Source organism: Neolamprologus multifasciatus, chromosome 7 (assembly GCF_963576455.1).
Source record: "Neolamprologus multifasciatus chromosome 7, fNeoMul1.2, whole genome shotgun sequence".
In the NCBI taxonomy this organism is placed as follows: domain Eukaryota; kingdom Metazoa; phylum Chordata; class Actinopteri; order Cichliformes; family Cichlidae; genus Neolamprologus; species Neolamprologus multifasciatus.
The window spans coordinates 40,806,137-40,818,781 of NC_140445.1; the positions used below are offsets into that span (position 1 = coordinate 40,806,137).

Sequence of the window (12,645 nt, forward strand, 5' to 3'; positions counted from 1 at the left end):
GCTTTTACTGGCAACTGCAAATTTGCGCAATAATTTGCGCACCTACATCACTATGTACGGCTCATTGTGGGTTCGCTTTTCATGGTGCCTTTAGGTGCACCTCGTAAATTCTGCAATTTATACTCCCAAAGACACAAGGTTGTTTAATTTTCCTTTGTTGGGATAAGAAAAATACTGTATATCTGTAATCACTTTGTTGTTCTTGTCGATGCCAGGTGTCATATAATTCAGTGCTAAAATCACACTCATATAAATAATACACACAAAATACAAACTGGTAAATGGTTATATTTACACATTTCAAAGAATATAACAACCAAGCTGTTATCAACCGTCATCAAATATCAACCCTATGGTTGTTAAAGCTGTCTTAGGGTGGATCATTGATCATTTTCAAGTTTTATGGTTGCAACATTTTGACATTACATCCTAGAAATCACAAGAATTCCCACATTCACTGCTAAATCAGCACATACTTAAAAATTCATCAAAAATTTTTTTTTACTTGTTTCATGCAAACACCGCCATATTCTTCTTAAAAATGTTTTTGCGTACATCTGTGATCATTTTCACATGATATGGCTGCAGAAGTGTGAAATTATTACATACAGAAATCAAAGGGTCATCCCATTCCGTGTAGGCAGGAAAAAATTTTTTTCCAGCACTGCCACTGGATACTTTTGGGATTATTTTACATCGTGTTTCACATCATATTGAGGGTTCCACACCTTGGCTCAGGCGATTAGAGGATCATCAGGGGGTCTTTTTGTCCCTCTGTGGGGGGATACTCCCACTAGGTTTATATCTGGGACTCTCCACCATTTGACCTTAGAACTGAAGAAGCTTCTCGGATGAGAGGTGAAACGTCTTCAAGCAACTTAAAGAAGTCCAGACGCTTTTCTTTGCAAGCTCCTTTGACTACGATGACCTGGATGACTGAGAACCTTCACAGACATCATATTGAGGGGCAAGTTAAAAGGTCTCTCTCTCTCTCTCTCTCACTCGCTTTCAGTGCTGCCAAATTTGGATTTAATTCCTCATCCTCATCACTTGTTTTGTCCTGCTGTGTGTCTGTGTCCAGATCCTGGAATGTCTCAATCTTTGTGTTGACTGTCAGGTCTACTTTATTTATAGTTTAAGTTTACATTTCAGGTCTCCAAAAAAGAAGTGAAGAAAAATAATTTGTGTTAGTTCATCATTGTAAAATCTGTTATTTGGTGGTCACTATATATCATATAGTATTTTAACCATTTTTCCCCTCCCAAAGGGAGGGTAGTAATATTTTATAAACCAAATAATAATGAATTTTGGAAAAACCCAGAAGAACCATTGATGAGTCTTTTCACTCCTACAAATACAGAAGTTCTAAAACAACAAATTTTCTCCTTTAAGGGCAGAAAAAAATATTCCACAACATATTATACAAGCATGGCTAAGGAATTACTCAGCATCTGTTTTTTGTATGCAAGTATTTAATATTAACTACGGAACAGATGACTTGACAGCCTTAGTTATCTTCATTGGCCGAGAGCTGGAAATAAGAGATGTAATAAGCAGTTTAATTGATGTAAACTTTATTTACAGAATAACATAAAAATCACAGGCTCATGCCATGCTCCTACAGCCTACAAACACAGAGTGCTTCCTTCTGCTGAACAACAGTTTGGACAATGCACTTTACAGTGGCAACCACGTTCACCCTGCAGTCTGGCTTCATGGCTGCAGTTTGTTAAGTGAAGGTTAATGGAGAGTTTTACATACATTATTTACAGCTGAGTAAACCCACAGCACAGCGCAACACAACTGCACACATGTTAAAAAAAAAAAAAAAAAAAAAAAAAAAAAAATCTCAGCGGTCACTTCCTTCCTTCAACAAAATAAGCCTTTTTTGTTTTTTTAAACTGCACCATTAATTGTACACCAGCTCCAACCCATTTCAGGGGAAAACAGTAGCTTCTAGACTCTGAAGCAAGACTACAGAAACAGATGGAGTTACTAAAACAATGGATCTGATTCATTTAGTTTACAAAACCACTAATAAGTGGACTGGAGAAGTCTACTTTAGAGATCCAGACAAAAGGAGACCGTTATGAGATCAGCCCGTCCTTCAGTGCAAGCTGATGAGAGTTTGAAACATTTTCCCACTGTTTTCTGATGGGTCAGCCATTGCAAACACTAAAATGAGAAAATAACCTGCAGATTAATAGAGAACATCTAGTAGTTAAAACCCTATACCGAAGTGTGGACCAGCCAGTGTTTTTGGTTACACTTTTGCTCTTCCTGTGATAACAAAGCTCAAGAAAAAGCCACAAAACAAACCAGATACTTCCTGAAAGCCCATCATCTGAATATCTGGTTAAAGAAGATGCAGATAATCCACCAGAATCTGAATAAATGCAACTCAATTTACAATATTTTCAAGTCTGAAATTGACCACAAAAAAAAAACAAAAAACCTTTAGACACATTAATTAAAGTAGGTGCTGGAGTTTTACAGTGTCACTTAGAGATGCCAACCATGGGCCAGAGGACAAAGCCTTTATTATTATTACTTTTTTGACTTCATGCAGCTATACAGTTGAAATTTAGTTAATGAGAAACAATGGTTTTAAGTACATTAATTTTTTGAAAGTTATCCTTTCAGCAGAATATAACATTAATTCCTATTTATAATTAATATGACCTGGACTCATTACTGAAGCTAAACTCTTGAGCAGTGCAGCAGTAAATCAGCCTGTCCCAGCAAATTTCACTCTCCCAATAATGACATCTCCTATTCAGAGGTGGAGAATGAAACCTGACAACTGGATTCACATCAGAATATAAAGTGTTACTACACCAGAAAAGGGGAAAAACTAAAGGCTTTTGCAAATAAAATTTAAGAGCATCTTCTCAGATTTCCTGCTGATTTAATTTAATTCAGTGTGTAGAACATATCCTTTAAAATCATACTGAACTGATGCAAAGCTGAAATCACAGAAACTATGTATGACCAATAGGGGGCACTCACCTCATGTCACGCACCTCATTTTGGGTGTCTACCTGAATATTGCTACTGTTGTGTCCTTGACATTTTCCCCTGCAGCCAACAGAAGTGTTGAACTGTTCAATATATACAAAACAAAAAAAACGAGCAGACAAGTGGCTGAGGAAGCTTCATAATACAGAGTGTACATAGAGGGCAAAGACAGAACAAAGTACATGATCCTAATTCTCTAACAACTACAACACCACCAGTGCCCCTCCTCTCATATTGCTGAAGGGCTTCAGCTTTTCACTCTGATGAACAATAACTCACATTCTGATAACAATAGCTGAAAACACCTGTATGGTTTCTACAGGATGCGTTTTATTTCTAACAACATACAGGCACAGTGGGTGGAGTCAGGTTCAAATCTGAGGCGGGGTCCTGTGTCTTTCTCTTTCCCTCTGGCAGAACATCAATATAAAGACAGCATGAGTTAAAAAGGTGGATGGTCCATCTCTTACTAGAGGACTCCACAAGGTTAATGGATGAGATGTGGCGCTCCTGCTTCACTGCCGTTTACTCTTTATCCTCTCTAGGCGTTTCTTCAGGTCATCCAGGTTGGCAGCTGGTGAAGCTGAGCGGGTGTTGGTGTGTGTCGGGGAGTGAACGTTGTGCTCCTGCATGTACAGCTCCCGTGACTCTTTCAGCTGTGACAGCTTGCTTTGCAGCATGTCGGTGGACGATGCCACTGACGGCTTTGAGGACAGCAGGGAGGAGATGGTGGGTCGCTGCTGAGCCTCATCCTCACTTCCCCCAACACTCTGTTGCTGGTGGAGGCAGACAGAGGGCCAAAAGACACGTTAGCTTCGGCTACCCACTACTAACAAACACTCATCCTGGAATTAGGGCTGTGCGATATGACCAAAATCTCATATCCCGATATAAGACATCTATCGTCCCGATAACAATATAAATCACAAAAATGTAACATTTTCTGTAAATTCTGTGAATCTCGGGCAGCTCGACCTGTGTGAAGTGTTTCCAGCTGGGCGTTGTGTACCTGGAGTCGATGCATGAAACTATACATTTCTAGACATAAGTTGTAACAGCCGCCGTTTTCTTTGTGAGTATTTATTACACGGCGTGCTGCGGGGAAAAGCCTGTTCTAACGTTTGAGTCTAAGGTTTATTTTTTAGCACCTGACGGCTCTTTTTTGCTTTTCATCCGTAAATAATCTGCTCTTTCACGTGATTCAGTTTATTTTGAAAAGTCTCAACAGGATCTTGAGCTTTATTGTGAAAGGTTTATGTGGAAAATAAACAAGCGGACAAGCGATGGTTTTACCGTCGTTGTTGCTAATGACAACGCATAAAAACCAGGCGCTTGTCTGTCTGTAGTTCTCTCGTATAAAAGAGGGAACTTTAAGAAATTAATATAGCCACTACAGTGACCATCAAAACAATGAAAAAAATATTGCCGTAAACAGTTTATTTTGTGACACCACAAAACAGACGATAGCGTAAAACTATAGCGTGAAACTATAGATGTTTTTATATCGTCATCCGATATATATCGTTATATCAAACAGTCCTACCTGGAATTATATTGCTATGGCTTTGATAAGCAGCTGTAGCTCATCAGTGCATTGTGACTTTACTAAATGAATAATACCAACTGACCCTGGAAGTGTTTTCCAGGCCTTGTCTTTGTCTGAGAATCTTCAGTCTTTCATAGTAAACAGCTGGCTTCAGCTCCTCGTTGCTGCTCAGACTGGAGTCAACACCATGCTGAGGGATCACTGCAGACAAGCATACACACAGATGTTACTACACATTCCTGATTGATAATAACCAAAGAGCACCATGACAACATGGGGTAGAGCTGTACCTGCTGTGGTCTGGATTCGAGTCTTCCCCTCTCTCTCAGACTCAATCATGCGAAGGCCTCGCTCCACATAACTCTGGAAGAACTGGGATGTGTTTTTGAGGAACGGTTCCAGGTCTGCATCGGAGTACTTCTGTTTGTACTCGTATAACTCTGTCAAACCCTGAAAAGGAGAGTGTTCATGCTTCACTTTGTTGTCCAGGGTCAAAAGTATCATAAAACGTGTTTCAAAATTAATTACACTGCTGCTTTGATTTTCAAACAGGAGCAATGCTGACCTCTTTAGTGTTCTCCTTGGAGCCGATCTTCTTGAAGATTTCAGACAGAATGTCACTGACCTTTGCCTTTGACATCCGATCGTCCTGCAAAAGAAACATCAGGATAGTGTAACTCAGTAGTAGTTGACAGTTCAATTATTTAACCCTCTGGGCTCAATGGATTTGCTACATCATGCTTTTTCCTGAATACTGCAGTCACATTTAGTGCAGGAAGAAATGGTAAAATCGGCTAAGAAAAGCACTGGGGAGAAGAGAGAAAAACCCCCGGAGGAATGAAACACATATCCACACAAGAAAAAGTAGAATTTTATTTAACTTGTACATCAGCATTCTGCTCAACATAAACTCACAACTCTGATGGAACTGTGATGGAAAATTCTCCATTTATAGAATCATTGCCGAGTCTTATGAGTTACTTACTATAAGCAGTCCCCCCTTCTCGTTGCTTCGGTCACTCTTGAGTCCCGCCAGGTTTCCAGAGTGTTTGACTACCCGCCTCAGATGGGCTTCCAACTCAGACTCGTTACGATTCTCAATCATCGACAGGTGGTCAAGGATCTGATCATCATTAATACAAAGCAATAGGAAAGAGTCATCAATAAATGAACATTTTAAATACTCATTTAAAAAGAGTCCAATTCAAAACTTCAAAAGCATTAAGCATGAATGAATGGTAAAATAATGTGACCTGGACCTATGTATGGGTTACTAAACAGGTATTGCAGCTTTCTTATATAACTTTTATAAGAGCTTTTCTTGTTTTAGTGTCCATTCAAAGCTCTTTAGACAACAAGTTGCACTGAACCATACATTTAGATGGCACTCTAAAGGGAGCATGCAAACTCCACAAATGGAACCCAAGCCAACCAAGGGATTCAAAACAGGAACTTTTATTTTTGCTGTGAAGCGCTAGTATTAACCACTCAGCTACTGTGTGTGTTACCTTTGCCCCGGTGAGCTTGCAGAGTGTGTGTAGCAGCGTCTTGAGGGTCCTGTGTGGGACGTCGCTCTTGAGCTGCTTAAGTTTCTCTTTGGGAAAAACTTTCATGAAGTTGTGGACATCCAGCAGGATCCGATCCAGGTTTATGTTGTTGATGGTCTCTGGGAGGAAGCGGATAACCCTCCACAAACACTGAATGTAAATAAACATGAGTTAGAAGTCCAGTTTAAAGCATTTTTAGTGGACAGCAGGTTTGGCACTAACATCAGGTTCCCTTACTTTCATGACCAGCTCTGAGACCATGGGGGAACCAGCTGTTGAGACCAGTGTGTCCTGAAGCAACACCAGCAGAGCACTGCCAAGGGGCGGGAAGGAAAGAAGTAAAGTTTATTTGTCAAGTCAATTTCACAGAAAAACAGTCACAAAGCACCCGTACACAAAACAAGTAAAATAAACAGGAACATTAAGGACTATAACAGCCAGTAAACACAACATCAACTGGTAGTTTAAAAACAAACAAATAGTAATTCAATTAAAAAAAAATAATTCTCAGGAGAAAGTGATGCTAGAATGTGTTAATAGTCCAGCACTAAAATAATCTAAATGAATGACATAAATGCATTGAATAAGGAGACCATTTGTTGCAATTTAAAAATGTTCCTTAAATGAAAGAAACAGGAACAAGACAAAGGTTTTACATGTTGAAGTCCAAAGAATCAAATATTAAATATTAAATTAAGTCAAGACAGATTGAGCCGAGATAATCGATTGCTATGAACTGGTGGTAGTGTAGACTTGGGACAGCCAGGTATCCCAGAATGCATTTCAAATCACAAGCAGAGAAGCATCTGAACCAACACGTTGTTCGTGGATACTGAAGACTCCAGCCTGTCCAGAAATTATTACATCATCTGTTTTTAAAGAAATGTTTACTCAGTCCACACGAGTCCAGATTTCTGAGGACACACTCACGTGGGCGTTATCTATGATACTCCTAAACTACAAGTTAACTTAAGTCAACCAAGTCAGACAATTCTGTTGTAATGAAAAACAAACACTCATCCCACCCACAAGTTATCGTAGTGCCAGCTGTTTAATTCACAGCAGCTTCTGCAGTAACCATGGTAACCATGGACACTGAGCACGTGGATCGATGCAGTTCAGACTTTGGGTAATACCCCAAAATCTGTCTCTTTGAAACTAAAAAAAAGTGCAGCTCCTTTTCCAGCAGGGTCCTGCTGAAAAACTGCAAGATAAAGGGAAACATGTTGATGATGAATTATTTATGTAAATAAAATGGAAGACTGTGGCGCTTTCTGCTGATTGTAAACTGAAACACTGAATGTAACTGGCTCCCAACCAGGTTGTGTGTTCAGAATAGGTTATTATGGTGATTCAGCCGCCCACCTTAGTAACACAAAACTGACCTCTCTGGACTTAAAGCCGTAAAAGGAAGAATGAAATGATAATACAGATACACACACAGAAGTTAGCTGAAGTTATCAGTGAGGAGTTTCTTCTTACTGACCTGATCATGTTGGTCTGGTCAGACTTCTCCAGGACTCTGATTACAAGCAGGTTGACAGACCTGATGACCTGTGTTCCATCTTCTACATCCTCCACTCTGCTGTCCAGCATCAACGTTATCAGACCATGCATCAGGTCCTTCAACACACCCATAGATGCCTCTCTGGCCAGGGACTCCATAGAGAACAGCTAGTAGAAAGGAACAAGAGGAGGTCCATAAATGCATCAGTGTCCTCCTCTCAAATCAAGCTAACAGATGTGATTACTGTGTAGGCACAACTCACAGACAGCATGTTTCCTATGATGCAGCTATACAACTTTATGATATCCTTCTTATCCACCCGATCGTCAGCCATGTGCGTGCTGTTGATGAGCCTCAGCTGCATGATGGTTGCAATAAGAAACTGATCAATGTGTCCTGACATCACTTCCGCTTTGTCCTCCTGTCGCAGTACCTCATCAATCTGCAGAGGAAAGGAAAATCCTTCAGATTTAGAGAGAAATAGAAAATCTATTTGGGAACACTGAGCATGGGTTCAGGGATACCATTATACTTTTATGCATCAAGTTGTGATAGGAGTATCTTTGTAGTGCTTGTGTTTGTGCCAATAAACAAATAAATAAATCCTGACTATCATGTGAAAATATCCATTCCTGAAAAGAAGGGGGGGGGGGGGGGGGGGGGGAGAGAAGAAAGACCTGTGCCATGTTTTCCTATCAGTGCAAAGTCATCGCATTTTTTTAAAGAAACTCTTCTGCTTCATTAATGATCATCGCGAGTGGTGGTTGACAGTTTACTAAATATTTCATATCCAATCAGTTGAAAATGTGCTCTGTGCAAAATATGTTTGTTTACCTGTGCCAGCGCCTGGATGCTGGTGTTGATGTCACCACTCGCAACCTGAGAGATGACAAAGTTGATGGTGGAAGCCGTGCTGTTGTGCAATTCATCAAAGTGTGGCGAGACCGAACGCATCCTTTGAACACAAAATTGCAAAGGAGCATTAAACCTCAACAAATGTTCACTTCTTTCTTCTTGTTTGTGTTGCTTGTGTGTGCGCGCTTAATTATCAGGACTGAGGTTGTTTACTTGGGTTCAGGGATCATGATGGGCTCCAGCAGCTCATCCAGCTTGTGTTGGACAAGGTCCGGCAGCTCGCACACTCTACCCTGGTCCATCTCAATCATATCCAGGTCTAGCTGGAACTCCTTGGGGATGGATGGATGCAGGGACTCTGTGTGCTGTGCATTCTGACGGGCTTGGCTAGATAGATTGAGGGAGGGATTGGAAGACAGGTGGTGGGAAAAGAAGACAAGACACTAAATTTAGTTGAGCATAGTAATCCATCAGTGCTGCTTAGCTCCAGTCCTCACACAACTTCAAGCTTTGAGAGATAATGTGGATATAAGTGAATATCCTCAGCCTAAAGAAGGGTTTATCCAATTTAATATGATTAATAAATGAGTTTGAAACTCTCAAATGTCACATTTCTATGAATCACTGTATTCCAAAACAGGACTTGTATGTGTGAGAATTGTCTGATCAACCAAATTTCATGGGACTGTCTGAACAGAAACCAAGCAGCACTGATTTTAAAGACATTGAGTTTGTATCCTTCAGCGAGATGGGGAAAAAGTCATGTGGACAACCAGATAAAAGGTTACTGTTCATTACATTAATAACAAATAACAGGTTGATGAAAGTGATTTATCCAGCCGGTAACGTATTTCAGCAGCATAGCCTCAGCTATTTGCATAAAGGACCTATGATATTGATTTTGTAAAAAGAAAAACTTTGTACTTGTATAACAAGACTGAAATTTTAAGGAACCTTTTGTTATGGCCAGAATGAGGGAACAAATGCCGCGAATCCAGATACCAGATAGAAAGGTGTAATGTCACTCTTGAGTTAGCACATTCCAGACAGAATGAGGAAAAACAGGATTTAGTAAGTTGGAGCCATTCAGGCATCACTAGCAATGCAGTATAATGCTTTTATTATTAGCATATTACTATTTTTTTTTGCTATAGATGGATAGAGCCTGATCAATACAAATACAGCAGTGGTAGTACAGATGAAACATTTACAGTTTTGCTTTTTACTGTTTATGTTCAGTTATCTTGGATTACTGACTCAGGGTATGTTGGTGTGCTCTGATTTTCCGAGTGGGAAATCTGGGGTGGAGTGGGGTGGGAGTTCCACAAAAAAATTAAAAAAAATTAAAAAAAATAAATAAAAATAAAATAAAGATTTCCAACTAGGAACTCATTACGACTTATTTAGGAACGCACCAACGTGCAACTGTGGTGGGCAGACAGCATGCTATAAAATTAGAAAGTACCCAGGAACCTCTAAAACTCATGTCATGAACTTTGAAGTAACCCCATAATTTGGTGAAATCTATTTTCACAGCAGTCCAAAGACCCTGAAAATTTAGGTTAGGCTGCAATAACATATTGTTAAGTGCTGGTGCAACACCCACATCACAATATTCTTTAAACAGTGGCCCTTCTTTTAGTGAAAAATAAAGAATAGCACACACTGAAAATTTACCATAATCCAATGACAAAAGTGATAAATGTGTCTGGGATAAATAAGTGCAAGTGGACAGTGGAAAAACTAAAAAGAAAAACATGTCAGAAAAGCTCACTGGCTTAACCAGTGTACTACGGTGGGTGATGTACATCAGCGAGGAGGCAGCAAGAGTGATTCACACCTCTGGGTCAAAAATTAAAAATTCAGATGACCATAATACAGTGGAGGGGAAAAGATACATTTTTATGCTTCTGTTTGAAGAAACAGCAACCACAATATTTGGCAAAAATAACCCTCTAAAAGTAGAGAAATGAGAGAGAAAGAACAGAAACAACAAGTTTACATTGAACACACTGAACAAGAATACAGTGAGATGAGTTCTTACAATGGCTACAGACAGAAAAGAGGGGAAGGAGGAGGAGGAGGAGTTGGTACTCACATCCTATACGTGCGATACATTATTCTGCTCCAGAAAGGAAGGCAGGCAGAAAAAAGGAGGAAATCACAGAGGAAGAAAGATGAAGGGTTAAGAGAAAGGCAGGCAGTCAGCTAGTGAAAGGTGATTTTAGTTGAACTAAGTTGAAGACTAGACAAGTAACCTTATGAGAGGAACCCAACATGCAATGACTCAGAATATCAAGGCAAGAAGGGGACAGACAAAGTTGTGAGTAAACATTCAAACTGATGTATGACTGCATTAGATTCATCCCAACCAAAACACAATGGACCAAATGTTTAACATGCTCACAGGAAACATTTGGAATAGATTGTAACATGGCATTTCAAGGCAATTCATAATGCAAACTTTTTACGGCAGATATTACAACAATCTAAATCCATCTAAGATTTTTATTTATTCATTTTTTTTAACATAAGCCACGATGATTAACTTGGCTACTGTAGAAACCATATTGAATGTTTTTTTTTTTTAGCTTAACCTCCTACGACCTGGCGTCCACATATGTGGACATCACATTTTGGGTTATTTAGACCAAAATACTCAATTTTGCTCTACAAGGGCCTGATATCCACTTCAGAGGACATTATACAGCTACTGTTCTATCGAAATTTTAAACAAATATCCTCATATGTGGCTCTCATTTTTCTTAGAAACAAAAATCAGGTAATAAAAAATAAAATAAAAAAAATTTAATCTGGTAATTCTTTGTTTTTACATTCATCGGGCCCCAATATGCCCAAATATCAAAGACAAATTAAAAATGCAAGCCGTGGAAGCGTTCGGGTCTTAGGAGGTTAATGTTGTAAGTTATAGTCATACTGGTCTTCCATTTAGTTTACTGTGAAGCTGAAGCTGTTCCCATGTGCACTGGTCCACAAAATTACATGCTACAATAATTCACTGTGCATAATGAAAGGGTCAATGTTGAGACAGTAACTCTCAAACTATGACAGCTTTATTAAACCGATTTACTAATATTTTTTCTGGGGCATTATAACTATATTAGCTGACATGAAGCTTACTTTTACACTGAAGAGTCAGTAAAGTTTCAGCATCGAGTTGTTAATGTGTTGGGATTCGTGCAGGCACAACCAAGAAACCGTCAACCTCATTACAACGAGTCATTTGATTTGTATCATGCTTTAAACTATACGTGAAAACTTCTAGTATTTCTGCCCTACTGTCACCATTCGCTAAACTTGAAGAATAGCTGTTTCAAAGGCCTGCAGTGCACTGTCACCAAGCAGTAATCACACAATGATTTTTTTCCCCCCTCATCAATATTCTTATCTTATGGTGGGGGTCCTTTTTATTTTTTATTTAGTTGAGACAAACTCATAATCAGAGGAGACATACTTGAGCTTATTAGGGTCTTCCTGTGCAGGCTTGCGGAGGAAGGTGGCATTGGAGTTTGTTGGGTGCTCCTTCTGAGACCGATCTGTTGCAGTCTGTTTGGCCACAGCTGTGGGTGCCTTCTTTGCTGATCGCTTTATTCTCTCTTCTAGCATACTCATGTCCTTCTCCGACAACTGGAGGCACAGGGATAGAAGCATGTCAAAGAGTGCAGAGTACAATTTCATGTGAAGTCTTACCAAAACATGACCAGGACCAGTGCTCATCTTACATTTCCTATGAGTTTGTAGACCTGATCCCCGCAGACGTTGTAGACAGCCACCACAGTGTTGAGGGCAGCATTGCGTACAGATGTGTCTCTGTCACCAATGTGCACAGCAATTTCTTTCAGAGACTTAGCTGGAGTAGGCTGGCATACATTCATCCCATAGCCCTCTATCAAACAACCTAACTCCTCCAGACATTCTGAGAAAAACAAAAACACAACACAATTACAATGTGTTACAGTATTTCCCCTGCATCTCTACATACAGCTTCTCTGGTTGTAGTTTTAAAAAAGAAAATTAATGTGAAGGCCATATAGTCGATAAATTGTCTATTTCTCTCTGTTCTTCCTGCAATCACCCACTTAAATGTCTTCTGTGGTTTCCCTAAGCCATTTGGTGTTTCAGTTGTCCATTCTCACTTGAATTTCCCCTCC

At 39.6% G+C, this 12,645-nt stretch overlaps 1 protein-coding gene across 5 annotated transcripts in view; it reads right to left on the reverse strand.

Moving 5' to 3' along the window:
* Positions 1–268: 268 nt before the first annotated feature.
* ckap5 (cytoskeleton associated protein 5) overlaps positions 269–12,645 on the reverse strand; it is a 41,578-nt gene continuing 29,201 nt past the window's right edge. For 3 of the 5 annotated variants that reach the window (XM_085167386.1, XM_085167383.1, XM_085167384.1), the window contains 14 exons: positions 12,217–12,410; positions 11,949–12,121; positions 10,572–10,595; positions 8,687–8,860; positions 8,453–8,573; positions 7,881–8,060; positions 7,598–7,785; positions 6,349–6,424; positions 6,073–6,261; positions 5,550–5,687; positions 5,130–5,213; positions 4,855–5,014; positions 4,647–4,765; positions 269–3,794 (listed from right to left, as the gene is read on the reverse strand). In XM_085167386.1, the coding sequence (XP_085023512.1) occupies positions 3,534–3,794; positions 4,647–4,765; positions 4,855–5,014; positions 5,130–5,213; positions 5,550–5,687; positions 6,073–6,261; positions 6,349–6,424; positions 7,598–7,785; positions 7,881–8,060; positions 8,453–8,573; positions 8,687–8,860; positions 10,572–10,595; positions 11,949–12,121; positions 12,217–12,410 (2,081 nt within the window). In that variant the 3' untranslated portion in view covers positions 269–3,533. The remainder of the gene's footprint in view (positions 3,795–4,646; positions 4,766–4,854; positions 5,015–5,129; positions 5,214–5,549; positions 5,688–6,072; positions 6,262–6,348; positions 6,425–7,597; positions 7,786–7,880; positions 8,061–8,452; positions 8,574–8,686; positions 8,861–10,571; positions 10,596–11,948; positions 12,122–12,216; positions 12,411–12,645) is intronic. The other 2 variants (XM_085167387.1, XM_085167385.1) reach the window with 1 other exon arrangement.